Source organism: Gambusia affinis, linkage group LG17 (assembly GCF_019740435.1).
Source record: "Gambusia affinis linkage group LG17, SWU_Gaff_1.0, whole genome shotgun sequence".
Lineage (NCBI taxonomy): Eukaryota > Metazoa > Chordata > Actinopteri > Cyprinodontiformes > Poeciliidae > Gambusia > Gambusia affinis.
In genome coordinates, this window is record NC_057884.1 from 4780240 (window position 1) to 4806235 (window position 25996).

The following is a 25996-nucleotide window of genomic DNA, read 5'->3' on the forward strand; positions in this document are numbered from 1 at the left end:
GCATTTGACAAACGCGCACGCACCTAGTGCTTGTAAACAGAAGCTAACACGTGACACGGAGAGCGGAGCCGAGTCGCGCGACTGTATTGTCTAACGGACAAAGAAGCGTACTGTGAGCGCGAGCTTCGGCCAGGTGAGCGGCCAGGTGTTATGGCAACCGGCGTTATGTGCGGCAACACGAAGCCGAGTTTTTGCTCTTTTGAAGACCGAGGTCTGGGAACGCGTTTGGTCGCTTGAACTTAATGTCTGAACCGCAAAATCCTTGAGCTCGGTGGGAGAACATTGTTGACTGCGTTTTCGCTGCTCGCACGCACACAGCTGGTTTACTAAACTGGAGAGAATTTGTTGTTCCGACGCTAAATCTCGCTGTTAGGGATTTTTTCCCCCTCACCCTCTGTCGCTGTCGTCAACTAGCAGTAGCCTTTAGCCTCGACGTCAGAACAAATTTATTTCCAAATAACCTCTATCTGTGCATTCAGTGGCCGGATGAGATGTCATTCGCCATGGAGGATAATTTGGAGTCCGGATGGGTGTCAGTCCGACCCAGAGTGTTCGACGAGAAAGAGAGGCATAAATTTGTTTTCATCGTGGCCTGGAACGACATCGAGGGAAAGTTCGCCATAACCTGCCACAACAGAACCGTCCAGAGACGGAGCACTTTTCTGGACTTGGATTGTAGCCCCGCGGCTGCGCTTCCTGTCCCCGCTGCTGCTGCTAAAAGTCCGGCCAACGCGAAGAAAGACGAAGCCTGTCAAGCTGGTAAACTTAGACCGCACTCTGTCCCGACAGGAAACCCCGCAACAAACACCAGAGCCGGAGACAAAAAGACTGTAAAAGATGATAGCTTGAAGGCGTTCGAGTGCGTCAGCCTCACGTTAGGGTCCTGGAATATTGTTACACCGAAGGAGATGGACATGGAGATCCTGGACGTCCCTTCGTCTCCCGAGGATGCGGACCCGGGAGACGGTGAGCTCAGCATCCGTGCGGACTTCAGCTGGGCCGGCCTGTTCTCTTTCCAGGACCTGCGGGCGGCCCACCAGCAGCTGTGCGCCGTCAACTCCGATCTGGAGCCCTGCTTGCCCCTGTTCCCGGAGGAGCAGTCCGGCGTGTGGACGGTGCTGTTTGGCGCCCCGGGGATGTCGCAGCGGGAGACGGACGCGCTGTGCTACCAGCTGCAGGTGTACCTGGGTCACGCCCTGGACACCTGCGGCTGGAAGATCCTCTCCCAGGTGCTTTTCTCCGAGGGCGACGACACGGAGGAGTACTACGAGAGCCTGAGCGAGCTGAGGCAGAAAGGCTACGAGGATGCGCTGGAGGCGGCCAAAAGGCGGATGCAGGAGGTAAAGGGGTTATTTTTCTCATAGTTTTTATTCTTAATAATAAAAAAAACCCCACACATCATCATCATTAAAGGTGATTTTAATTATGTCAAAACTCATATATGTGCCGTTTATTGTCAGTGTTTATAAGTTATCCTAGTTGAGCCTCCTGTTCTCCGGACACCCACCTTCACCCCTCCCCCATTTCCATAGTCTACCATCTGTTGCAGCAGCACACACACGGAGCAGTAATATGATCTGCTCTGGCCAGACATCCCACTCCAGTTGGCTGAATTGCAACAAGGAAGTTACATAGAAACATGGGGAGAACAAATGGAGGTGGAGTTACGCAGGGATGTGTCATCCACCGCAGCTGTTGGCTCTGTCTTCACCGTTAAACCGTATAACTAAAAACACGCAGCATCGTAATTCAGAGTTAGCGAAAACTTTGTTGGGTACGTTGGCCTGGGAATGTCTCAGACAAGACATTTGTCCAAGGCCTTGGACAATGCAGCGTGCTTCAGATTGGGTTATATTTAGTTGTGGTAATTGTATCGACATTCTGACATTTGCATGTTTTACTCTAGGGCTGAAACGATTAATAAGATTAATCGTGATGACTCCATTATTGAGATAATCGTCCACAAATTTAGTCATCGATTAATCATTAACAGGAGTAGGCAGACTCTGAAACGCCAATGTGCTGAAAGAACTGCATGCTCAAAGTTTTAATTAAACCAAAATTGTGTAAAAATACATATACATTTCCCATTTAAGATAAAAAACAACCTTTGCCTTTAAAAATGTTCTTCACAGAATCTATCTATCTATCTATCTATCTATCTATCTATCTATCTATCTATCTATCTATCTATCTATCTATCTATCTATCTATCTATCTATCTATCTATCTATCTATCTATCTATCTATCTATCTATCTATCTATCTATCTATCTATCAGATTAGCCCTATGTTTTACAGTTTTTCACATATTGATGTAAGAAATATTTTCTAGTTGCAAAAGAACTCTTTGCTACAAATTATCAAGCGTAGACAAACAGAATACGGTTATTGTATATTAGGCAATAAAGTGTTTGTTTTCTTATTTTTAAAAAGCAATTGAATTGTTTGTTTGGATTTTTAAAAATATTTAATGTCGTATAAAAAAGTCATACATAGTCATAAATATTCAAGCAAATCCTTTTTTAAGAAAATATTTTGAATATGGCAAACTGAATTAAAACTCACAAATACAAGGTGTTGTGACGCCTCCACCACGTTTCTCGTGTCCATTCCATTCTTTGAAGGACGCTGAATACGTAGGCACTCCACACTTTTCAGATTAAAAAGAATAAAACAACCTTTCCAGACCTCGGATTCTATTCCTTCCTTTTCACAATCATCTACCTGGTTGCATTGGTTTACAAAATGACCAAACATGATTAATTAGGTTTCTGCTTGTACCAGAACAAAATGTGAAGTAGTTTTACTGTGAAAGCCAGGTAACAACCCAGTTATAAAGACGGTCCTGGGGGGGCAAATGTGGGGGGGAGAAACGAAGCCAACTGCAAGTCTTTCATCATCCTGGCTTTGTTCAACTGTTTGATTCACAAACAGCTGTGTGAGGGCTCGGCCAGGCCCAAAATAACCTACGAGATGACGAAGAGACTCACTTTTAGGCTTTTGTGCGACACCACTTTTCTGACAGACTTTTTTTCCTTCTTTTATTTTTAAGAACAGACTGTGAAAAAATCAGATACTTTTCTGTGATAGGCTTAACCTGCATTAAGAAGCAGACGGTTCCTTTAGAAGGAATGACTTCTAAAGGTTTTCAGTGGCCTTTTTGTTAGAAAATTACCAAAATGTGGAAGTTTCAGACGGATCACATTTGTTGATCAGTTGTTTTATTGTTGTCCTCATTCCTCAATCCCATGATGGGTTGTGTGAATTCTCTTGGCAACTTCTATATTTGCATTGTTTTTAACCTCAAACCCGTTTCGTCATCAGAGGGATGACCTCTGATTAGACGCAGGAATGTATTGACAAAACCATTTTGGGCTGATATTGATCAGAAATGTTATTGTTTATGCAATTTTCTTCTAAGAGTCATTGTAGATGCAGATGCCTGTGGGCAAGAAGGGTTTCCTGTAGCGGTCTGAATTACAGCAGTTCTGAAGAAGCCTCTGACTGAACACAGTTTGTTATAACAGTTTTATAAGTGCTGCTGTTGGCCATACTTTTCTTGGTTTTATAATAATAATATCTAGTCATTAATGGCAACAAGAAGGAAATTAATATCTGTTATTAACGTCAGCCCGTGGTTTACTTATTGGACTAATACAGATATGTTAAAAATGAATAACCTTGAAATATAATATATATAGAGAGATGTATACCTCTTATGTTTCAGGTTGAATTTCTAATGTCTGGCACGGTTGAAGTTGAATATATTTTTATGTGGAACTACCAGATTTAAGAGCAGATTGAACAGACAATATCAGATAGACATGGTACACTTTTGGAAATTCTCTTTTCTTTTAATATATATAAATTCATTTGTTGATTATTAAAGGGGCAGCATAATGTGTTTTTCAGACACTAGTGCCATTTTATAGCACAATCAATTAGCTATTCAGTCTTATAAATCAAATGTGACATTAAGAATTTGACTTTTTCATTTAATTTCTTGAAATTGTGCCTCTGTCTCTTTAAGAAACTCCTACTCTTTCCGACACTCTGCCTATAGGAAGTCATGAAGTCTATTAAACCTTTAACGTCTTTGCCAGGATTTCACTGAGAAGTACTATGTGCAATGAACTCAGCAGATGTGCATTTCCAACAGGTGTTTGCTAATTGCTGCTGGCTAGTCTGAAGGAGCTGAGCAGGACAGGTGCCCTGTGAGGCAAAAGCTTAGAAGCTTCGTCTCTGCCTGTCAAAGGAGGAGTTTCATCCTCGAAGGCGGAGGTAGGTCCACCCAGGTGTTTTGCATGGGAGATAAAAGAATTTCTCAAACATGCATGAAAGAAACAAGGCAACACTCTGTGTTTGCTTTGATGAGGGAGTAACATCATAACATTATGTAAAGCTAGTAAAAGTCGAGTTTTACGTAATGCTACTTTAAAGTTGGCGATCCATCAGATGCTGCCTTCTTTTATCACACGAGTGTCTTTGTCCTCCAAGGTTCCCGTCATCAGAAACGCAGCACAACACAACAGTCAAGTGAAACTCGGCAACAGCAGAGATAATATTTACTCAATTTTATTGGATTGTACATGTTTTTCTGTTTTCCAGTCAGTAAGTCCGTTCCTAATAAATGCTGCTATGAAGGGGCTAATTCTGTTGGGACAGGATAAGAAAGAGGACAGACTGATTTACTTTGGTTAAACTAAGCTGCTGGTTGATGTCCATGAATTTAACAATACATCTCCAAAATCAATGTGCAGTTTTCCGGCTCTATTGGGTAATCATTATAATTTGAGTTACAATATTAATCGGCACAAATTCTGGTTATATGTTTGGGAAAATACAGAATATTTCCTGCTAAAATATTTTTTTACTTTCCATTTAAAGCAACGCCAGCTTTCTCCTGATTGGTTAGTTACTCTGGAGCAGCTGCAGACTTAAAAAGCTTATGTTATTTTTATAAAATTGCTGCGCTGTCTGGTCTTATCACCATCACACTGACAGACCGTGTCAGTGTCCAGACCTTGCTCTCTCAGATATCCGGGACAAGATGGCCTGGTGGTGTAAGACCACACATCTTCTCCGTGTATCCGTTGATCATTGACCAGGATCACTTTGACCGTTTTCCCTCATCTCTGACCTGTAACTAACGAAACCCAGACCAACAGCTTGTCAGCAGTGAAGCTAATAGTTACAGATTAATGGCTTACTCAGATCTTTATGGTTCTTATGTAGTGCAAAAAAATGTGATAATGTAGTCTTATGAGCTAAACTTTATTAGTTGTTTTAGATACACAACATAGACTCGCAAAATACTTTATATGGAGAGGAAAGGACTTTGTTGCATTGCACCAGGCCTACAGAACAATTTACTCATGAATCAAAAGCTAAAATCTTTAAATCAGTATTGTATCACAAAAATACAATATGTTTCTGAGTTGGAGATGATTTCAGTTTAACAGCATTTCAAATTTCTCTAGATCTAATCCCTAATTGTAATTAATCCACAAATGTATGAACGCCTGTCTCCTGAATGAAGGTTTGGTCTTGCTTCTTGTATAATGATGCAGCCACTTACCGTGACCTTTTGTTCACATTGCTAACGTCACCTTGGGGAAATGTGAGTGTGTTTTATTCTGTCAGATTGGCACTCAATTTTATGTGTACACAATTTATTTAGATTTTGCCTACTGTGCACGTAAAATCATTCTACAGAATCAGCACTTTTAGACATGTTAAAGCATCCATTATTATTTAGGGAGTTCTATTTTGGCACTTTTAGATCTTATTACCCCGTTTAATGATGCGTTGGCAATGAAGGGATAATTTCCTTGAGGTTTTAAAACAGATTTGACAGACTAAGGACCGTGAGACTGCGGGGTTGTTTCAACAACATCAGCTACCTTCTCAAGTGGGATTCCCCAAGGAACCATATTCGACCCACTGCTTTTCCTTAAACTTACTGTGTTCAGATCAGCTCTTCATAGAGTTGAAATTTAATTATAATTCCTACATTTTTGTTTCCCTTGTTAAAACAAGCCATGCCATAATCTCTGGGTAATTTAAATTGATTAATTTTTCAAAATTGTCTACAGTTGATTGAAGAAAGTGGCAAATAGTCCTACTTTGGCTGTACTGCTACATGGCTGTTGTTTTTATAGCCTTGCACAGGCTTTCAGAACATTCTAAAATTGATAAGATTTATTTAGTTGTGTTTATGTGGCCTTGCTCCCTCTCTACAGCTTGTTAACTTTACAGAGATGAGCAGCTGCCTTTCTCTAACTTCCCTTTTTAAATTTGGAACCCACTTACACTCAACATTTCCAAAAGCCATTTTAGGACCTTAATTCTTTGTAAGTAATTTGTTTAATTGCTCGGTGTTCTGAGTTTCTCCTTTCTTTTTTTTTTCTAACTATATTTTGTGCAGGTAGTGCTTATTTGTGTTAATATAGCGGTGACAAACGTTGCATTTAACGTCTTTCAGGAAGCATTCCATCTTTGAGGAGGCCTGTTCACAGTCTGCATGAAAGAAAGTGAAGGCCTTCTCTTTCCTGTGTTGTATTTCAATTAAAAGGCACGAAGAGAAGAAAACTACTGCGGAGTAAGACGGAACAGATTTATGGCCGACAGGAACCGTTCTTAATGATAGGGTCTGCAGCTCCAGTATATCACCGAGAGGAAGATCTTCTAATTACGTCCTCCGCGCTTTTGCGGAGGGCTGTTGTTGGATTTAATGCTAAACTTAGCTTGTAAAATTGTACCTTCGTAAAAGTGCTTTTAAAACACAAATCCAAACCTGCCGACTAACTTGTTGCTAGTGACCCTCATTGGCTTTGAGTTAGCTAATGACACTTTTTTTTTTTTTTCTTGTTTTGTAGGCATCAAGTCTTTGTAAGTATATGCTGTTGCAGTGCAGTGTGGAACAATAACTTATTCATCATTTCTCCAGTCATATTTCATATTGATCCTAAATGATGTAATAACACTTTAAAAGTAGACTTTTTCCAAATCCTGTCCTGTGTGACTTGGCTCGTTTAGCTCATGGGGTTTCCTGGCCAGCGGGGTGTGGGGTTGGTCAGTGGTTGCCAGGGAAACCCAGGGTCAAGGTAAACAGTAGGGGCAGTGTTGGAGCTGAATCGGGCAGTGTATGTCACAGTGTAGAGGGGCTTAGGAAAACCAGCTCAGAGTTGATATAGAAGTCGTCATTCATATCTGTGGCAGAAAGAGGAGCGGTTTATTCGCCACTGTAGGCGATTATTGGACGGTGGTGCTTTCAGTGTCACGTCTGAGGCAGAAGTAGAGGAGATGTGTTACGCAGTTTGAATCAAAGAAGCTGCTTTCCGAGAGAGATCTAAACAAAAGCTCGACTTAGTGGCGTTTTTAAGAACAATGAACAGTCTGTGGATTGTTGAACATATGGTACGAATCAGTAGCAGTCAGGATCAGTCAGTTTTGTTTTGTTTTTTGTGTTGTTTTTTACTCGATGTGTTTTGTGATATCATTCCTGGCCACACATTAATGAACATGCACTTACAAATCCTCCCAGGCTGAGTCTTTGTGCTTGTTGAGAGGTTTTCTTTCCTCCTTGCCTTAGCTTTGAGGTAGCCATTCTTTCAGACTGCATTCAGTTTAAATTGGAGCCAATTTAAAATGAAGTTTTAAATAATAATAATAAATAATGATAAAAAAAAACAGGGTTAGAGCTTATCTGTTGTAAAATGGTGGATTAAAGTGGGTAGAAAAATACGAGCTCTAAAGAACATAGAACAAAGTGAGGTTAACGACCCTATGAACACATAACTTGTTAAAAATTGGTGCTTTTAACTGAATGTGTCCTGCTGTAACTTAAAGCTACAGTATTAAACTTTTACAAAAACGTTTTTTTGTACATGTTTGCTCAAATTATCATTCATGTAAAAGGAGCTCTTCTGCCTTCTCCCACTGCTCCCAGTACCAATTGCAGAAATACTCTACTCGGTCAGAAACAACCAATCAGAGCCAGGAGGAGGGTCTTGGTGTTGTCAATCACTTTCATGCTCACCCTGTAGCATACAACAGCTTTAATCTAATTCCTCAACTAGAAGGTTGTAATGCAATACTTGAATGAGTTTGATCCTGAATCATAATGTCTATTTTATTTGTCAGTTTTTCTCTGAAATGGAAAGGTGGTTTGATTAGGGAAGCATGATTTATCTGCATCTACATTGGTACTCACCGATATTCATAATTTTTTAACATATTGGTATGGGTCCGATAAGTGGAACTGGGCGGATATTAATAAGAAATGTTTATGTCAATTTTTTTGGGTGTTTGTGTTTCAGGAGGGGGAGGAGCTGGTCATGTGACAGTGGATCACTAGCAACTTTTTAACTGTAGCGTTACCCTTGACTACAAGAAGGTTAGCTGTAGCACTAGCAAGCTTCACGCTCCACGTTTTGTGTTGTCTGCGGTCTGTTTAATACGCTCCATCAATTTGCCACGTACAATGCAATAACGTTTTGGATCATTTTCAGTATTTCTTTGTGGAATGAAACCATTTCAAGAAACTGCTTTGTGTTTACATGTAATTTACAAAACAACTCGTATGAAGATCATGTTAGAAAACTCTATTTTCCTGCTTACAAATCCTAAAAACTTTTAAGTTGGTGCATACTTAGCCATCAGTCTGCCATGGTTAAATTAAACTCTGTTTAAGTCCCCAAAACCCCTTTAGCTCTGTGGCCCAGTGACCCACATCCTCCTAAATCCAGCACTGGTGTTGAGGATTTCATGAGTAAAAATGTCCTTTATTAACGGTAATGAAACCCTGAAACAACAGCATGCGTCGCAGGATGATGTAGGGACTGTCATGTGACATATCGGTGTTATTAATGTTATCAAGTGAGTCTGAAGTTTCTTTTTTTACCCTGATAATGACCTCATTTCAGTTACAGTAATTAAGAAATGCATTTTACACGGCAGTGTATTAATCAGAGTAAAGGCTGAGTAAACATGTTTGTCCTAAAGCCACTAATGCAGCTCAGATGATCACTAAGAGGGCAGTGAGTTACAGCACTATATATAGTTCAGAAAATGTCTGGATGGGAAATGTGGCCAACTGTAATCTAGGGGAATAATAGTCCAGAATGTGTTGCAATTAGTGATCCTGGTTCATGTGCTTTATGTAAACCACTTGTACGTGAAGCAGGAGAGTGAGAAATTTACACTTTCCTCCAAACATGGACTTCAGCTTCATGTTCTACATCAAAGAAATATGAAAAAACTATTTGTTTAAGCAAACTTTATTGAACATGCGTATAAATAAAGGCACATTGTCTGTACCCTTGTCTGAAAACGACAATAAAAACAATTGATAATGACAAAAGTGAAGAATAAAGCCAACTATATATTCTACGACTGTAGAAAAAAAGTCAGAACATTACGAGAAGTTGTATAATAATAATAATAATATTGTTGTGTTAAGAGTAATAATACAAGAATAAAGTTGAAATAATGACAACAAAGTCATAGTATTATGGGAATAAAGTTTTCTTATGACTTTATTCTTGAAATATGTGTTTTCTTATATTATACGGACTTTTTTCTTATTGCTCTCGTACGACTTTATTCTTGTAATGTCATTTTTTATAATGCTATGACTTTATTCTCGTAATATTTTGACTTTTTGTAATTAGATTTTTTCGTTTTTCTTAGTATACCCCTAATACTCCATCATGGGAACTTGATTGTAAAATTTTTAAAAGTGACTTATTTTAAGCCTGCTTACATAGCTTGTTGCTCTGACTTTGACGTGAGGCATCAGCTTGAGCATTGGAGGCAACCCACAACACTCCAAATGCACTTTTTCATCAGTTCAAACCATTTTTCAACATTGAGGTGGTTCATGGTCCACTTTTCAAGCCTCTGCCCCGTGTGCTTTGTCCCAGGTGTTGGACAAGCACAAGGCCATGGACAGCATGGTGGAGCTGCTGCAGGTGTACCCCGAGGAGGACGAGGCGCACGGCGAGCTGCTGGAGGCGACGACTCAGCTGTACCACTACCTGCTGCAGCCCTTCAGGGACATCAGGGAAGTGGCAACGCTGCGGCGGCAGCAAATTAAGGTAATTCTGCACACAGGCACAAAAACAAATGCCCATCTGTTTTTAGAGCTTGTTTTAAGCAGGTTTAGACCTCCTTGTAGCCGGATTACTCATTTGCCCTTGAAGACAATTTACCTCCCACCGGGCGGACCTTCATAAATCAGTGGACCACTAACCCTAACCCACACGGTAAAAAAACGGGGTTCTGTGGTTTTGGTTAGAGCAAGGCGACCCTCCTCCAGTTAGTATCCACTCATCAGCCCACTGCCATCACATTACTGGTGCATGCTGAGGCTTATGAAGCTGCCTTGGTGATGATGCAGATGATGGCAGGATGGAGGGTAGAGGATCAGCTAGAGAGGCTTTTTTCCCTCTTGCCTAGAGCAGATTAACCACCAGTCTAAGTATTATTACAGCGGCCACTAAACCACTCGGTAATTCTGCAGCCTCAGCACTCTTTCTCTACTCTCTTTGTTGCCTTTCTTCATCAGAGGCTTGAAAAGAGAATCTAGTGAGCTTGAGAGGTGATCCTTGATAAAACCCGTCCTATTGGTCAGTAGATGTCCTATGTCCTGAAAAATGTCCTATTTCTGGACAATTGTGAGACAGTTGCAAAACCGATGTTTGCTGAATTTGATTTCGAACTTAATTAAAGTCAGCACGCAGAATTTAATGTAGACCTGTGCATCAGCTGAGCTCATTACAGGAGCTGCTTCTCTGTGAAACGCTGGTAACAGAAGAACAAAAGCATACACTTTCCCATTCCATTCAGTTTCAGGTCAAAGTTATTTGTATAGCACATTTCAGCAACGGGGCAGGTCTATATCATAAAAACATCCTACAGTCATCAATTGTTAAACAATCAATAAACATTAAATTTAAAACCATCAATGCACGTCAAATATGTTGATCAATGTTCCACTTATTACTAATCAAAAGTATCTCTAAACAGGTGGGTTTAAGCCTTTACTTTAACTTTCCCACGGTCTAAAGAGATGTGGCCATTTGGACCCCATGTGTGCTTTTACAAGCTATTTTTTTGCGTGGTTCTGGGAACTGACGGTCTGACAGGACAATCTCCCTCCAGACCTCTGTATCTCCGCTGTCCAACCGTGGCATTTGCAGCGCTCCTCCTGAGCGTCGGGTTAAAGGAACTGTGTTTGAGCTGTTCTCTGGTTGTTTGTCCATGTTTGGTTCCGGGGATGCAGAGCAGACTAGAACCAGAATACCAGAGTGGTTGGTCAGGTTGGTACAACGACAACAGATCTTTGATGTATTTTGGTGCTAAGTCGTGAGTTGGTGTGACTAGAAAACCGCTCAGTATGGTTAATCCATTTACTAGAAAGTTTTTAAGGGACAATTCAAGCTTCAGCAGGATGGATTCTTGGTAATTTAGGATGTGATAATCATAAATGAAGCCTTTGTCCTGTAAACTGGATTATTTCATGCTTTGATTATTTCATGCATGTTTGAGAAATGCTTTAATCTCCCATGGCAACTATTGAGGGGGAGCTGGGGCCACCTTCCTGGACGAAGCTCCTCCTCTGATCTGCAGTCTCCAAACTTCTGAGCTTCCCCCTCACAGAGCGAGACTCCTCCACTCAGCTCCTTCAGACTAGCCAGCAGCAATTAGCAAACAGCTAGTAGAACTGTACATCAGCTGAGCTCATTATAGGAGCTGCGTCTCTATGAAATGCTGGTAAAAGCGTTGTTAAGGTGTTAATAGAGGAGCCATGTTGTGAGGACTTACTGAAGGTGGAGCTTCAGAAAGAGCAGGAGTTTCTTAAAGAGACAGAGGTCCAATTTCAAGGCGTTAAATTACAAAGTCATGTTTGTTTAAAGTCACATTTGAAATATATGGCATTTTCTATAACAACTTAGTTACTTGATCGTGCTTTAAAATGGCACTTTGTGACTGGAAAACATAATAGAGCGCCATCATAATGTGAAAAATGAAATAATTAAAGGAGATTTTTTGTTGTTGTTTGTTAATTTAATAGCATGGACAATTTTGCAAAATTTTTCACATATATTCAAGAGCACCACCTCATTCTGTTGAAACAAGCTTGGACTGTTTCACAGGTATTGCTCGGCGCTTTGCAATAAAATAAGATTGAAACATCGAAGGTGCATTGTGACCTTATATTTAAAAAAAAAAAGAAAAGAAAAGAGGAGGTATCACCAGGTCAGGCTTTTTAAAGATCGTGATCGGCCAGAAAGCTGTAATCGGCGCTCCCCCGATGAACAATGCTTCTCCTTCTCTAAACTGCATTCCTTACTCAGCATGCTGATCCCGCATGGCTTCACCAACCAACACAAACAACTGTGTGTTTGTGGGTGTGTTTATGACCCTCTATTACGATGGTATTTAGGTTCTGGGTTGGATCTCAATCTAAATAAAGAATTTACAGTCTCTCTCAAAGTGCAACATATCCGTAGAGCAGAAATCTGTTTTAAATTTCACCTTTTCTCACCAGTGAATTCACTAAGAAGACCAAATGCAGTTTAAGAAATTGTTTGATGTCACCTTGCTTTTCTTTTAGAGCTCTGGAAAGTATTTCAAGCTCACCGGTGAGTCAGAGTGTTGATCTGTGTGGAACAGGAGAACTGTGTTTATTAATATCAGCTCTTGGAGTTGAATGGGTTCATCCTGTTGTCAGAACTCTCTTCTTGGTGCTTTAATTGTTAATTAAAAGCACGGCTCTGATTGGCCACCTATGAAAAAGCTGTAGTTTAATCAGTTAATGAGGTCTAACACACATGTATCACGAGTAGGCTATTTTTAATTTATTATTTTGAATCTTAATTAAGTGATTAGTTATAGGTTACATTACTGTAAAATAAGAGTTGAATAAATAAAACGGATGAGCTCTCTTTAAACACATAACACGATTCAAGGAATTTCCCTGTCTCTAGTTTCAGGATTTCTTCTTCATCGTTTTTGTTTTCATAGATGAAAAATCTGCTGGATGCCAAAGTTATTTATTTTTTTATTTTTCCCTCCAGCTCTGCCACCTGCTTCCCTCAGGGCGATCCAACGACTAAAAACAAAGCTGTATGCAAAGAAATTTGTGTTGTAGACTCACAAAGGAAGTAGTTCCCTCCTCCCCCGCTCCATCCTTAACTCATGAGGAAGGAGTTGGGAATTGGTCCACACTTTCATTTACATGCAGTTTGCATTGTGCCCGGCGTTGCTGCTAAAAGAGCAGTCGGGGATCAGTTTCTAACTAGAACGGCAGCCTCGCCTGACCTCTTTTGTCGGTGTGAATGTAAATACTTGAGGGGACGTATGAGAATGTTGTAAAAACACGAGTGCTTCAGACTGCAAGCGAACCTGGAAGAATGAGCCGTTTGTGCTGAGTATCTCTTCTATCTGCTCTGTGCCTTGAAGTTTTGTAACTGATTGGTGGGTTACAGCTGCACCAATTGCAGTTCTCTGGTCAGTTACCAATTTTATAAAAATCCTGACCTGCTGAGTAAATTTTATGGCCGAGAAGTCTCTAAACGTAGTGGAAAAAGTAGGTAGCGGCACATGAGATCAGTTTCACATGTTAGCATTAGCCAATTTCTGAGCTCCCAATACTAGAAAAATCATCCAGTTTATCAGGATGCTTTAAGGCAAACCCTAGAAGTGGTGGGACAAGGAAACAAAAACAAGCCCAGTAAAAATGCAGACCAAAATCTCATTAAAAATCTGCGGCACGACCCGAAAATAAATGTTCACATGCATTCACCTTGTAACCTAACGTAGCTATGTGTCAGGTTACAAAACTCAATTAAAACCACACGTGAAAACATTTGCTGCTGCCTGTTAATTAAAATATCCCCATTGTGCCATTGTCCTGCCATTTCCTGTTGTCTTCTGTCGTCTTTTCTGCCAGAAGTAACATCCCGTTGTTGGTCACGACTCGTGTTATACAAAAGAAGGGATTTCATTGCAGTTTTGCGAAATACATTTATGGTGATACAGCCAAAGAAATACCACCTCATCCTTGCACAGAAGCCTTTTTAGTGGAAAAGCATCAATTTTCTTTTCAATTGGAATGTTTCCATTCAGCGAATAAATTTTTTTTGTAATTCCAGTTTGTGCAATTTTAGGAAATTGCAGCTATTATGCATTTCTGGACAGTTCAGATCTGAGCAAAAAGGGGCTCCAATTACCGCCTCACACAGCCTGCATTGTCACACGGCAGCGGTTGTCCTCCCACCTGCCGGATTCGCCTTCATCTGTAAGGCAAATTTGACCCCAATTCAAAAACGTCACACAGCGTAATATTCAAATGAATTAGTTCTGTGACCTGGATCGAAGTAAATTGTCTCCCTGATTACTGCAGCTATTGTTATTAATCTATTGTTGGGTCTAAACCAATCAGAAGGATTGTCTCAGATTCCATGAGCTCCACGTTCTGGTGCTCTTTACCAAATGAAATCCAGTTTTTAACCACGTGAAACCACCAGGATCTTCTTTTGAGGCATTTATTCTCTTTGCTCGTCTTTATTAAGTTTTAAAGAACCTTTTATTTTAGGTCCAAGTCTAAAAGCTTTTATGTACACTCATAAAAAAATGCTCTAAAACTGCTGAGCAACCTAAAGTCTTACCTCTTTTCCACCTTTAAGACGTTCCAGTTGGTTGATAAACACTCCCATGTGTGTGTGTGTGTGTGTGTGTGTGTCTTCCTTCCTATTTTAACCACATTAGATGTGGACCACCATGACAGCACGCATGTCGTAATCCCAGCACTCCATCATGGGAAGTGGTGTCACTTCTATTTAAAGACAGTTTGACACATCCTCGTTCAGTCTCCTGCAGCCCGTTTGAGCCGGGGTGTCGCGACCCGCCACCGCCGCTGTGTTTATAAGGCGGGAACGCCGACTTCTGCCAGTTTGTGTCGGAGCCTCTTGCTTTGCATAAAAACCAGTTCAGCAGACTCCGAATCACGAGGCAGCTTTAATGTCGAGATATTTGTCTCCAGTTCGTTCTGTTGCTCAGGTCAAAGGGGTCAAAGCCAGCAGAGTCGGCAACAAGATGAAGATAGAAATGGCTTGTGCCATTCACACTGTATACCGTCCAGCTTGCAATACCCAAACACTGATGTAATGCACTCAGCTTTTTCTTGACTAGATTATAATTGTTTTTTCTTTTTTTTTTTTAAATGGTTGCTGATGTAATCCCCGCCCCCATTCATGCTCTCTGCTTCACCTCAAAACCACTCCCTGTGCTCGTGCCTCTCACGCACGGTTCCCCAGGAACACGAAGCGCTCAGCCAGTGACCATGTCTATCATACACAAGGGTGCTTTCGAGTCCTTTTGTTGGCGATTATTGTAGTGGGGTTTACTTTGGAGATCCTGCGTACGCATCTGTTTTACATTGAGACGTTACTATCCAGCTGCACGTGCCGAGAGGCCCTGGAAGGGAGTCTGCTTTATTGGCTGTGTACATTTTGTTCCACACGCTGCCCATCGTGTCATCGTTTCAGTTATGCTTCCTAGCTAGCACCCGGAGCAAGGTCTCACACGCGGCAAGCATTTTCCACTCTCATCTCGCTTTTTTTTTTTTTTCACTCATGACTTAGGATGAGTGGCTAAAATGTTACAACTTTAAGAGCTGTGCATTATTTTTTTTAAATGTCCTTTGGTGGATTTTTAACATTTGACTAGTGGGGAGCTGGGTTACGGTCACTATAAACACTAATAAGCATACCCTTCGCCGCCCTCTGCTGTAGACTGAGAGTATTACAGAACCCTTGGTGGATCTTTTACTAGATATTGTGAGGCTGTGGAAGGAAAGATTGTGCCTTGTCAAAGTATTCACACCCTTTGAACCTCTCTGTGAAGGCCCCAGATGTTTATTAGAGGACACCAGTGGACAAATTAGTGGCATCATAAAGGCTAGGCAAACGCCGCACAAAGAAAACTGAAACTGCACATTGCTCCCAACACAGAGTCCACCCTACAAAACACCAGTTTGTTTAAATTAAAAGGTGTAATAAAGGAACAAATTCACATGAACCAATCGCTCATTCAGTCATAAACAGGCTGAAACCCATTTATTGTCCTCAGCTTATGTGCCATGTTGTTAGTCTGCCCCGAAAAAATACATTAAAGTTTACTCTACTGTACACAATGTGATAGGGATGAAAGAGAGGTGGTTGAGAACTTTGTGAGTTGAACCTTTTCTCTTTCTCCCCCCTTTCTCTCTCTCTCTCTCTCTCTCTCATCAGATCTGCCTGGAGACGGAGCGTCTCGGTCCTCGCCGCGTGGAGAGCCTGAGGAAAGAGGACGAGGAGTGGCAGAAGAAGGCTCAGGCTGCCGTGCTCGCCATTCAAGACCTGACTGTGAAGTTCTTTGAAACCACAACCCGAGCTCAGAAAGGTAAACGGAGACGAGAGGCATTTCCTCTGTCCGTGGGAAAATGTCAAACGCTCTATTTACTTTGGCGTTTTAACATTTGAGTGTATATAGGTCGTTTATAGACACGTTGCAGCGTGACGTACGAAACAGCCTTCACTCCATCTTCCGACTGGAGGGCAAAAAACTGCTCGGTGACAATGACTAATATTGCTTTTAGCTGTCAAGTTGCCAACACCACATGCTAAATCTCAAATGTATGCGTGACATATAAAAGATAAAATGATTATCAACACAATCACAACTAGAAAAGGTTGATGAATAGTTTTTATTAAAAAAATGAGCGAGAGAGAGTGAGGTAGGTCAGTTACGCTAGCTTGACTTTGACAACCGTAATATGTAGATGTGCTGCAGAATACGGTGCGTTTCAGTCCAGCAAAAAATAATAATAAAAAGGCAAACCACACACCAACTCTCTCACAGATTAATAGTAGAACAGTGTTTAAATTAGCTAACCAACCACCGCTGTGTTCAGACAATCACTTTTTAATAATCTCAAAAGAAGCATCAAGCCTGTAGACATAGAAATGTAACAGACTGAATGTTCTGTTCTTTGTGTGGGGAAATGTCTGCATGTTTTTTGGTGTTACTGATACTCTAGTGGAGCTGTTGTCAGTCAGTTGCTGTGGCAACAAGTCTGCGTGTAGCATAGCTGACACAGGGAGTGCGAAAAAAGAAGAATGCAAGTGGTTTTGAGTTTTTCTTAAACGGTTTTTCCGAGTCACTTTTCCCTTTGCGGTGGCACAATGCACTAAGTTACTAATACAAACATCTCCAGGTTTCATTTTGTTAACAGAATTGTTCTACTGCGGCAAGTAAAAGAATCGTCTGTTTGCCTTCCAGCGTTGCGCGCATGAACAAAATTTCGAGGTATAAACAATAACATCCTATAGAAAGTATTTTAGTTCCTTTTCCTGCTCTGCATACAAAAGGTATTTTTATTGAAATTTGATCAAAGCATATTTTAAACTGAAGTACAACTAAAATGTGCCAATGTATCAATTAAATTCAACTGTTTTCACCAATGCTGTGTGCCCTCCTGCATGTTCACAGCTCTGTATGAGCGGATGCGCGCCGACCAGAGGAAGTTCGGAAAGTCGGCGTGGGCCACGGCAATCGAGCGCATGGAGCGCCTGCAGTACGCCGTTTCCAAGGAAACCCTGCAGCTCATGAGGGCCAAAGAAATCTGCCTGGAGCAGAAGAAGCACGGCTTGAAGGAAGAGGTAAAGCGGGGCGACGCGATGAAGAAAAATAAAAATGAATGCAGACAAAGTGTTTTTACTTTAATAAATTGGAGCTTTCCCAAAAACAAGACTTGTGCGTTAAAAGATGGAGGGAAAATAAGCAAGATAATGGGCTCTGAGCAATGATCTCATGGCTCTGGCATCCCGTGATGGAGGGAGCAACATCCTGCTGTACAACAGTGGAAATGACTCACTGGGAATGACAGTCGGGTCAAACGTTTGTTTTTCATGCAAAGCTGCGCTCTGCATCTCATCTCAGGAGTCCAACGCCACCAAACAGGAATCCACTTCGGTTTCCACTCCATCCGACTCGCGTTGGAAACAAAAAGCGCAGTCGGATCATGTTTTATATTTTTGGGAAAATCAGCCAGTCTGCATGTCTGTGTCCTCGGAGCCCGGGAGGGCGTGACGTAACGCTGAGGCTGTGCTTTTTTTCCAGATGCAGAGTCTGCAGGGTGGGGAGGATGCAATGATGCGTCTGGACCAGCTGGAGGCGCTGTACTACGAGCTCCAGCTGCAGCTGTACGACATTCAGGCCGAGGTGCTGCGCTGCGAGGAGCTGCTGCTGACCGCGCAGCTGCAGAGTCTGCGCAGGCAGATGATGGGTGAGCGTCTGCGTGGTGCCGTCTGTGTCGGATCCCGTCGTATAAGTAATGCCTGTTCACAAATAAATTAGGGGGAAAAAAAAATATTTTAAAAATGTTATATCCCGTCCCTAAAAATACATTTTCTGTGTTTCTATGACGCTTATCTTTCCAAATATGTATGAATCTTTTTTTTTTTTTTTTTTGCAATTTGTTGCATGAGTGCCAGAAATTTTAGTTGAAATGATCATAACCCTATTAAAGGGTTAATAGAGGAGCAATCCTGAAGGCGGAATTTCATAAATTTTCCTTTAACTCTTTTCATAAAATTTTTAAAGAGACAGAGGCCCAAATTCAAGATGCTAAATATCAAAGTCAAATTTATTTTAAGCCATATTTGATGTATGCAGCAACTGAAGATAACATAGTAAGTTGATTGTGCCATGAAATGACACTCTGTGGCCGGAAAATACATAAAAATGAAAACGAAGTACTTGTTTTTGTTCTAACTCACTTTATCAAACATTTTAATCACGACTGCTGTAATACATTTTAGTGAAAATGTGGTACAGTTTGGGAACATCACTCCTTAATCTTACAAGATAATTTAGATACATTCTTTTAAACCTTGTTAAAACTCAAAGGCTCTTGCTGATTGTTATTTCCTCATGTTCTCTTGATAGTTCCCTCATTTAGCACACACAAAGCTGTTTATTCGTCACACTGGAATCTCTCCTGGTTTTCCTCCCAGAGCGACAGGATGAGGTGGTCTACTACGACGCCTTCGAAAGCCCAGACGCCATGAAGGGTGAAGAGGAGCCGGCGTCCCCTCCGTCGCCCCTCAGAGATGAGGAACTGTGCGTCCTCCAGCAGAGGACGCGGCAATTGGAGGCCCGGAGGGGCCGCATCACCGCCAAGAAAGTCTACCTCAAAAACAAGAAGGTCAGATCTGCGTGCTCCTTTAAATGGCGCCAGGTCTTTCTAGTTTTGTAAAGCTTTGTCTGTCCCACCTCTCTGTGTCATTTTTATTGCTTTCCTCCATTAGGAAATCTGCATCTTCAATCACAACCAGAAAACCCAGCAGCGCCAAGGAAGCAATGCCGACTTCCACTCTCTGCAGGTTAGATCCAGTCGTTTGCTGCCCGTTGCCGCAGCAACACTTTAGCATTCGCTGTGTTTTTTTTAATTTTTTTTTTTTTAAACTGGGATTTGAACCAATGACCTTCTTGCTGCGAGGCGTTGGTGCTGCCACCCGTTCCACCGTTCAGCTCATAAATCAACACGGAAGAAACAAACCAAACCCAGAGAAGGATGTGGGTTTGCATCCATACTTTGTAATCCTTCTGCTGAAATGAAAGCTACAGCTCATCTAAAGGCTGTTTGAACTATACGTGGATCTCCGGACATTCCTGTTGTTTCCTTGAATGTCGGCTCTCAAAAGGATCTCACACAATGTTTCGCTGCTGTATTGGTGTCTTCGTTGATCGTACCATTTGTCACGAGAAATTTCCTGTTATAAGAATTCCGACTTGTCGTCTCAATAAATTTCAATTTACGCTTTAAAAGAAAACAGTTGACCGTATGATCAGAAATGTTATTCTTGCTGTTTTCTCCACTGTTCATCTAGAGCATGAAGAAATATCAGTAAATTCAAAAATAGGATTAAATGCAATTGTTTGCAGTTTACTGATATGAGTCAGTAAACGAGCGAGTAGCGTCTTGAAGAAGCCTGTTCCAACTGGGAATGTTTGTCAGGGCCACGTTTGTGTTTGTGGGGCCTTGAATGCTGTGGCCTTCAGTCACAGCTGCACAGTCTCCTAAAAATTAAGTATTAAACATTTATGTTCATCATTGTCTCAACAATACCACAGAATATACCAATAATATTGTGATATAATTCCAAGTCCATATTGATCTGCAGCGTCCCTTTTCGACACAATACAGCAGTTTCCATTCAGGCCTGAACATAAAACTTAAACTCCCCGTCTGGCCAGAGCATCAGATTTTCTGCTGTTGTGCAGCAGACTCTGCTTGCTACGAAGAAAGCACGCAGAGAAAAACTTTTTTAGCTGAGCACAATTTGTTCTCCAGCAAAAAAAAGAGAACAGTTCAGATGGAAACTCCCATTTTCTGAACTATAAGAAAATCTAACTGGTTTTACCAGTGATTAAGTCATTATTAATACTGGCAAGTTTTTTTTTTTTTGTTTTTTTTTTGCCATATATATATATATATATATATATATATATATATATATATATATATATATATATATATATATATATATATATATATATGTGTGTGTGTGATGTGTTTTTATCTATAAGAAATTTGAAGTGTTAATTGTACTTTTGCAAAATATTGTGCAGAACAATGTTAAATAAATCCAGCTTATCACCACTTAGACCAGTCACACAGGTGGATCTGAACCCTGTTTTTTTTTTTTTTTTTTTTTTTTTTAAAGGGAGGAGAAGCTGCAGACGATGAGGAAGCAAAGAGAAATGGAACTGTGAGTCAGGAGAGGCAGAGTGCTCTGGACAGACTTCGCAACCTCAAACAGGTGAAGGTTTCACCGTCATTATTGCTCATCTCCACCGTTCTCTGCTGTGTCGCTCTTTCTGTTGCAACAGCTGCATTAGAAGTGAGAATCTGAAGGAGCAGCATTATGTCAAATCGTTCAGCTGTGCAACACGCCTGGGTGGACGTAGCTCCGCCTCTGAGGCGCAGCTCCTCCTCGCTAGTAAAAGTGATGTTCAAGGGTTAACAGAGGAGCGATGTTGTGAAGAGTTGCACAATGAGTGAGTTTTTATAGAGACGGAGGCCCAATTTCAAGGCGTTAAGTTTGAAAATCAAGTGCCTTTTAAGTCATATTTCCTGTATGTAGCATTTTTATAGCAACTGAAGTCAACATATTTACTTGATTATGCTTTAAAATAGCATGTTGTGGATGGAAAACGCATAATACTGATCCTCTAGAATATTTTTCTGGTTGTGTCCTGTGGAGATGAATGAAGTCTCTGACTGATGTTTTCCCATCTCTGACGCAGCGTTATCCGGGTCAGGTGACCCTCCGGTCCAGTCGCCTGCGCCTCTCCCAGACTCCCGGCCGGAGGCGAGCGGCGCAGCAGCCCAGCACCCAGGCGGTCAGCGTCCAGACCGACTCCATCTCCGACCTCCCAGAGCTCTCGGCTCCGCCCCCGGCTGACGTCTACAGCTGCGAAGGCGCCTCGCTGCCCTCCATCAACCTCCAAAGCGTGGAAGCGGCGCCCCCTTTCCTCTCGCTGCCTCCCCTCTCGTCGTCTCCGTCTCTGCTCTCGGTGGGGCCGCCTGCCGCGCCTCCTCCTCCCCCTCCGCCTCCTCCTCCCCCTCCCCCTCCGCCTCCGCCTCCGCCTCCTCAATCGCTTCCTCCCTCTGAGAGCCAAGCGAGCAGCCCGACCAAGACTCAAAAGTGTGAGTCTGAATGCGCCTCGCTGCCGCTCGCTGCGTTTTCCCCGCGATTCTTTGACAGCAGCCAACTGCTGACTGCCAGGAAGAAGCTGAGGAAGACCGCATCGCTGGACTCCTCGCAGTGGAGGAAAGGTAAGGAAAACTATCATGAGCAACCCACTTTAGTAGTTTTAGTAAACTGTTCTTGACCTCAGGGTTATAACCCCAAATCAAAGATCTCCGTCTACCTGGGCCGGCCCGAAGTCGTATGGAGCCATTTGATTTGTTAGTCCTGATTATGGTCTTAACAGGGAGAGCTGTCAAGAGTCCAAAACAGATTTGTTGGAATCTGGCAGAGGCTCAACCAAGTTTGATTGGCTGAGCTTAAAGGAAGTCACCGTTAGCTGGGTGTTATTTTATATTTATGAACAAACTGAGCTCAGACTCAAAGAAAAAAAACCTAAGTAAAAAAAAAAAAATCAGACAAGATTCCTCCCCCTTCTTTTACAAAGTAAACTTGCAAAATATCTTTAATTCTTAAATTCAAAATTTTAAATGCTTTTATGTACAATAGGATCAAATTGTATACAAATTAGCGCTGGAAATTTGAAGTGCTAATTTCTATTAATCAATTAATTACTGTGCAATTAATCAGAGAGTCGTTTATTTTTAACATACAAAAAAGATTTTTGGATAGCAAATGTAACTTGTTTTGTCGGTGTATGGTTTTTGATTGAAATTCATATGCTTAGTTACAAACACCGAAATAAACTCGATTAAAAAATTTGAATCGAGTCACACCGCCAGCTAAAATATCTAAACATTAGATTTTAGATGTTTTTTTTTTTTTAATTCAGGGATTCATTAGAGCGCCCCCTGATGGTTTGGAGGCCTTATCTGGCTTAAGCCTTCAGCAGGCCATTTTTTCTGCTACAGCAGTGACTGCATGAACTGCCTTATTATGAAGTTTGTGTCGGTGAAATGCATTAAAATATTGCTACAGATGTACAGTTGTGCAAAGTTATGGATGACGATGTCGAAGTTATAGCATTACTGCTAAAGAAATTCCACATTTTTAGTTTTGCAATTAGACTTTTAGTCCTCTCTCCCTCAAGAAAAGAAAGAAAGAAAAGGCTTTAGGCTGAAGGTAGTAAAGTTCCACCGAGAAACACACACTCGATAGTTACACGTTGAAGTTTTCCAGTTTCACTTCATCGAGTCGGTTCCTTTAACATTTGAGCGTTGCGCCTCCGCAGCGAGCTCGCCCATGGACGAGGTGCTGGCCTCGCTGAAGCGCGGCAGCTTCCACCTGAGAAAGGCCGAGCTGCGCGTCCTGGGGCCCGACCCGGACGACGACGGCGACAACATCCTGGCTCAGATCCGGCAGGGCGTGCGTCTGAAGAAGGTCCGCGCCCGGCCGGAGCAACAGCGCCACCCCAAGAGCTTCCTGCACTCCGCCGACGCCCTGACCCGCAGCATCCACGAGGCCCTGAGGAGAATCAAGGAGGCCTCGCCGGAGTCGGAGTCTGAGGACGAAGGCCTGCCTTGCACTGACTGGGAAAACTGACAAAATGTTGAACTTTTTTATTATTCTACGCGGCCAAAACAAAGAGAAAATGAGGATCATGACATGAGTCACACAGACAAGCCTGGGTTACCTGAAGGCGCCTTGGTGCAACTAGAACAACAAAAAAATGTTGCGTTTTTTGGGGGGCGGAGGGGCTTGTTATTCCATACTTGTGTTTGTAAAGACTTGTTGTTTTTAAGGTGTTGCTGTTGCGGTTTTGGAGAGGGCACAACCTCCGACCTCCTGTTACATCCGAGTCGTACTGTAGCTCCTTGTGATGGGTTTGTTTGAAGAAGGAAACCTTTGCTCCTCTTTTTGCTACAAGAGACACAAACTCTGTGTCACACCTTCAAACTTCACTTCACAGCAACTATTTCTATATTCAATAGTACCTGCAAACCTCGCACAAGTGTCCCGGATCACTTAAAGGAGCGATGAGCTGTTATAGCAAGAGAAAACCATGGGGTCCATTAGAGAAGGCAGGAAATCCAATCATATTAGACAAAAATCAATTCCTTTCGTGAAGAAAACGTGTTTTATTAACCTTTAATTTCTGTTTTCTTGAAATTCTGTGAATTTGTTTGTGTTTAGCCCTCGCGATCAGGCCGAACTTTATGGTTTACTTTTAATCAAAATAGGGAAGCAAGAGTTCTTTTTACTGAGGCTAAAACAGTACAATGTATTGACAATTTCACTGTAAACCGTATTTGTTGTTCAGGGCTTCCCCAAGTCCATTGTAAGCCTGGCGGGCCACCAGGCTTCATTTGCCGTGCCCACCAGGCTAAGTGTTGTTTTTTTTTTTTATATATACACCAAGTAACAGAAAAGACTGATTGAGCTATGTTTATAGTGGACGCATTGAATTGCGCCTCACATATTGTTTCAAAATTATGATGCCTGCTTGTGCATCTCCAAATTTTTGTAGCTTTTAACATTTTTCAACATAAAAAACATGGTGCGCCATCGATGAACTGCCAAAGTTTTGCCGAGTTTTCTTGGAGAAACCCTGGTTATTATGGCGATTGGCGCTAGCACGGGTTTAACAAATGGATATCAGCTGGTTATTAGTTTGATTTATCTGTCCTGTCGTCTTCTATCAACCAGCTGATTAGCAGTGGGCAGCATTCAAACCTGGCGGAATGCTAATTAATTTTCCAAATCTTCGGTATACCTCGAGCACAGACGCTGTTCATGCCAGCTCAGTATTTTCGATGAAAGCTGTTTTTGTTGCCTCCATTTCAACAGTAAAGAGTTGTATGAATGCGTTTTTGATGGTGTGGCGTCAAATCGGCTGCTTTTATCGTCGTATGAGACTATAAAGTATAAGAGTTACTGTTCTGTTTACTCATAATCTCAGATGTGAGTTGATTAGCTTCACTGGGAAGAAACTGAAACATCAGACAAAACAATTTCAGATGTAGGAAGCCGTTATGACGTAGTTCACGCAGTCAAAATGTGATTAGATTAAATGCTTTTTTTTCCCTTCCCATTCTGATTTGATGTCAGGTTCATTGGGACTTTACTGCCCCCTGGTGGCAGGTGCTCATCTCACACATGTGAGGTGTTTCTAAGAGATGATTTTTCTTTGCCTTGTTTTTTTTTTTTTTTTTTTTATGTGTGTGCTTTTGGACTTTGTGTTAACGTTTGGTGTGAGTGATTATTTTAGGTTTATTATTATTACTATTATTTAATGTTTTTTTATATATATATACTGAAAATCAGTTTCTTTGACAAATTATGCATCAAGTACTGTAGCTTACTTGCAAGATATATTTGCAAGTAAGTAAATAGCAGGATTGTTTGCTGCATTTATTTTCGCTTGTTTTCAATATTTGTTGAATGCCGATTTACAGTTTCACTTTTGGTTAGTATTGAAAAGTAAAACACAATTGTAAACAAAAACAAACAAACAAAAAAAGGAAAATCGTAAGCAATTGAACTCTCCAACAGACCAGAGGGCTTTAGCTGTGTTTCATACGGCATCACAAGCAGATCGTGTTTTTAAATGAATACATTCCCACTACAAAAGATGTCGCTTTATTGCATAAAAGTGTGTATGTTGACCAGATGTCTCCAACACTGAGAACTGCAAAAAACCAGCATTTCTCTTCTCTAGTTTTCTTTGGAGAATTTAACCCTTTTATCTTAGCGTAGCTAAGCGTTAGCTTCCTGCGGCCTTCAGCAGGACAAACAGAGCACACTGTTTACATCGTTCTACGTTAGCATGTGCTAAGCTAACTGTGGCGTCACAAGTAATCTGCTAACTGTCGAAGCCACCGTGATTTATTTGCGTGCAGTTTCTTTTCCTCAGCCTCTGTGAAGCCGTCACAGCTAACCAGGGTTTGTGTTTTCCAGTTCATTCGAGAAAAAAAAAGAGACCAAGGATCCAACTTGTTACTCTTGTTTGTTGTTGGTAAACTAGCGTCCAGTTTTAGCAACTTTTGCACAAGACTGGCTTGAGGAGGGCAAACCCATCACAACGTTATGTGCAATAATGAAGATCGGAGAGAGAGAAAAAAAGTCATTTTATGATTTATACTGTAGACAAATGTAAATCAAGAGAAATGTATCCACATGCCTAAATGTATTGAAGTATTTATTGAAGCGTCATATTTTAAAGATGTTTTAAAATGTACTTGATGACGTTCCCTATCACGCCATTCCTCTGCTTTTCCATAACCAAA

At 41.4% G+C, this 25996-nt stretch overlaps 1 protein-coding gene across 1 annotated transcript; it reads left to right on the plus strand.

Moving 5' to 3' along the window:
• On the plus strand, positions 1-25676 carry jmy (junction mediating and regulatory protein, p53 cofactor). The gene is made up of 10 exons (XM_044096063.1): positions 1-1340; positions 9930-10103; positions 16305-16455; positions 17545-17714; positions 18175-18340; positions 19071-19261; positions 19365-19439; positions 20784-20879; positions 21367-21898; positions 23002-25676. Exons 1-10 carry the CDS (start codon positions 492-494, stop codon positions 23310-23312), a joined length of 2715 nt encoding a protein of 904 aa, XP_043951998.1. The 5' UTR covers positions 1-491; the 3' UTR covers positions 23313-25676.
• The last annotated feature ends 320 nt before the right edge of the window (positions 25677-25996 follow it).

Bases quoted from the DNA above. Each gene is read 5' to 3' on its own strand.
- jmy (XM_044096063.1), top strand. From the start codon at position 492: ATGTCATTCGCCATGGAGGATAATTTGGAGTCCGGATGGGTGTCAGTC. The intron at 20,880-21,366 runs GTGAAGGTTTCA...TCTCTGACGCAG, and splicing joins GACTTCGCAACCTCAAACAG to CGTTATCCGGGTCAGGTGAC. The intron at 21,899-23,001 runs GTAAGGAAAACT...GCGCCTCCGCAG, and splicing joins CTCCTCGCAGTGGAGGAAAG to CGAGCTCGCCCATGGACGAG.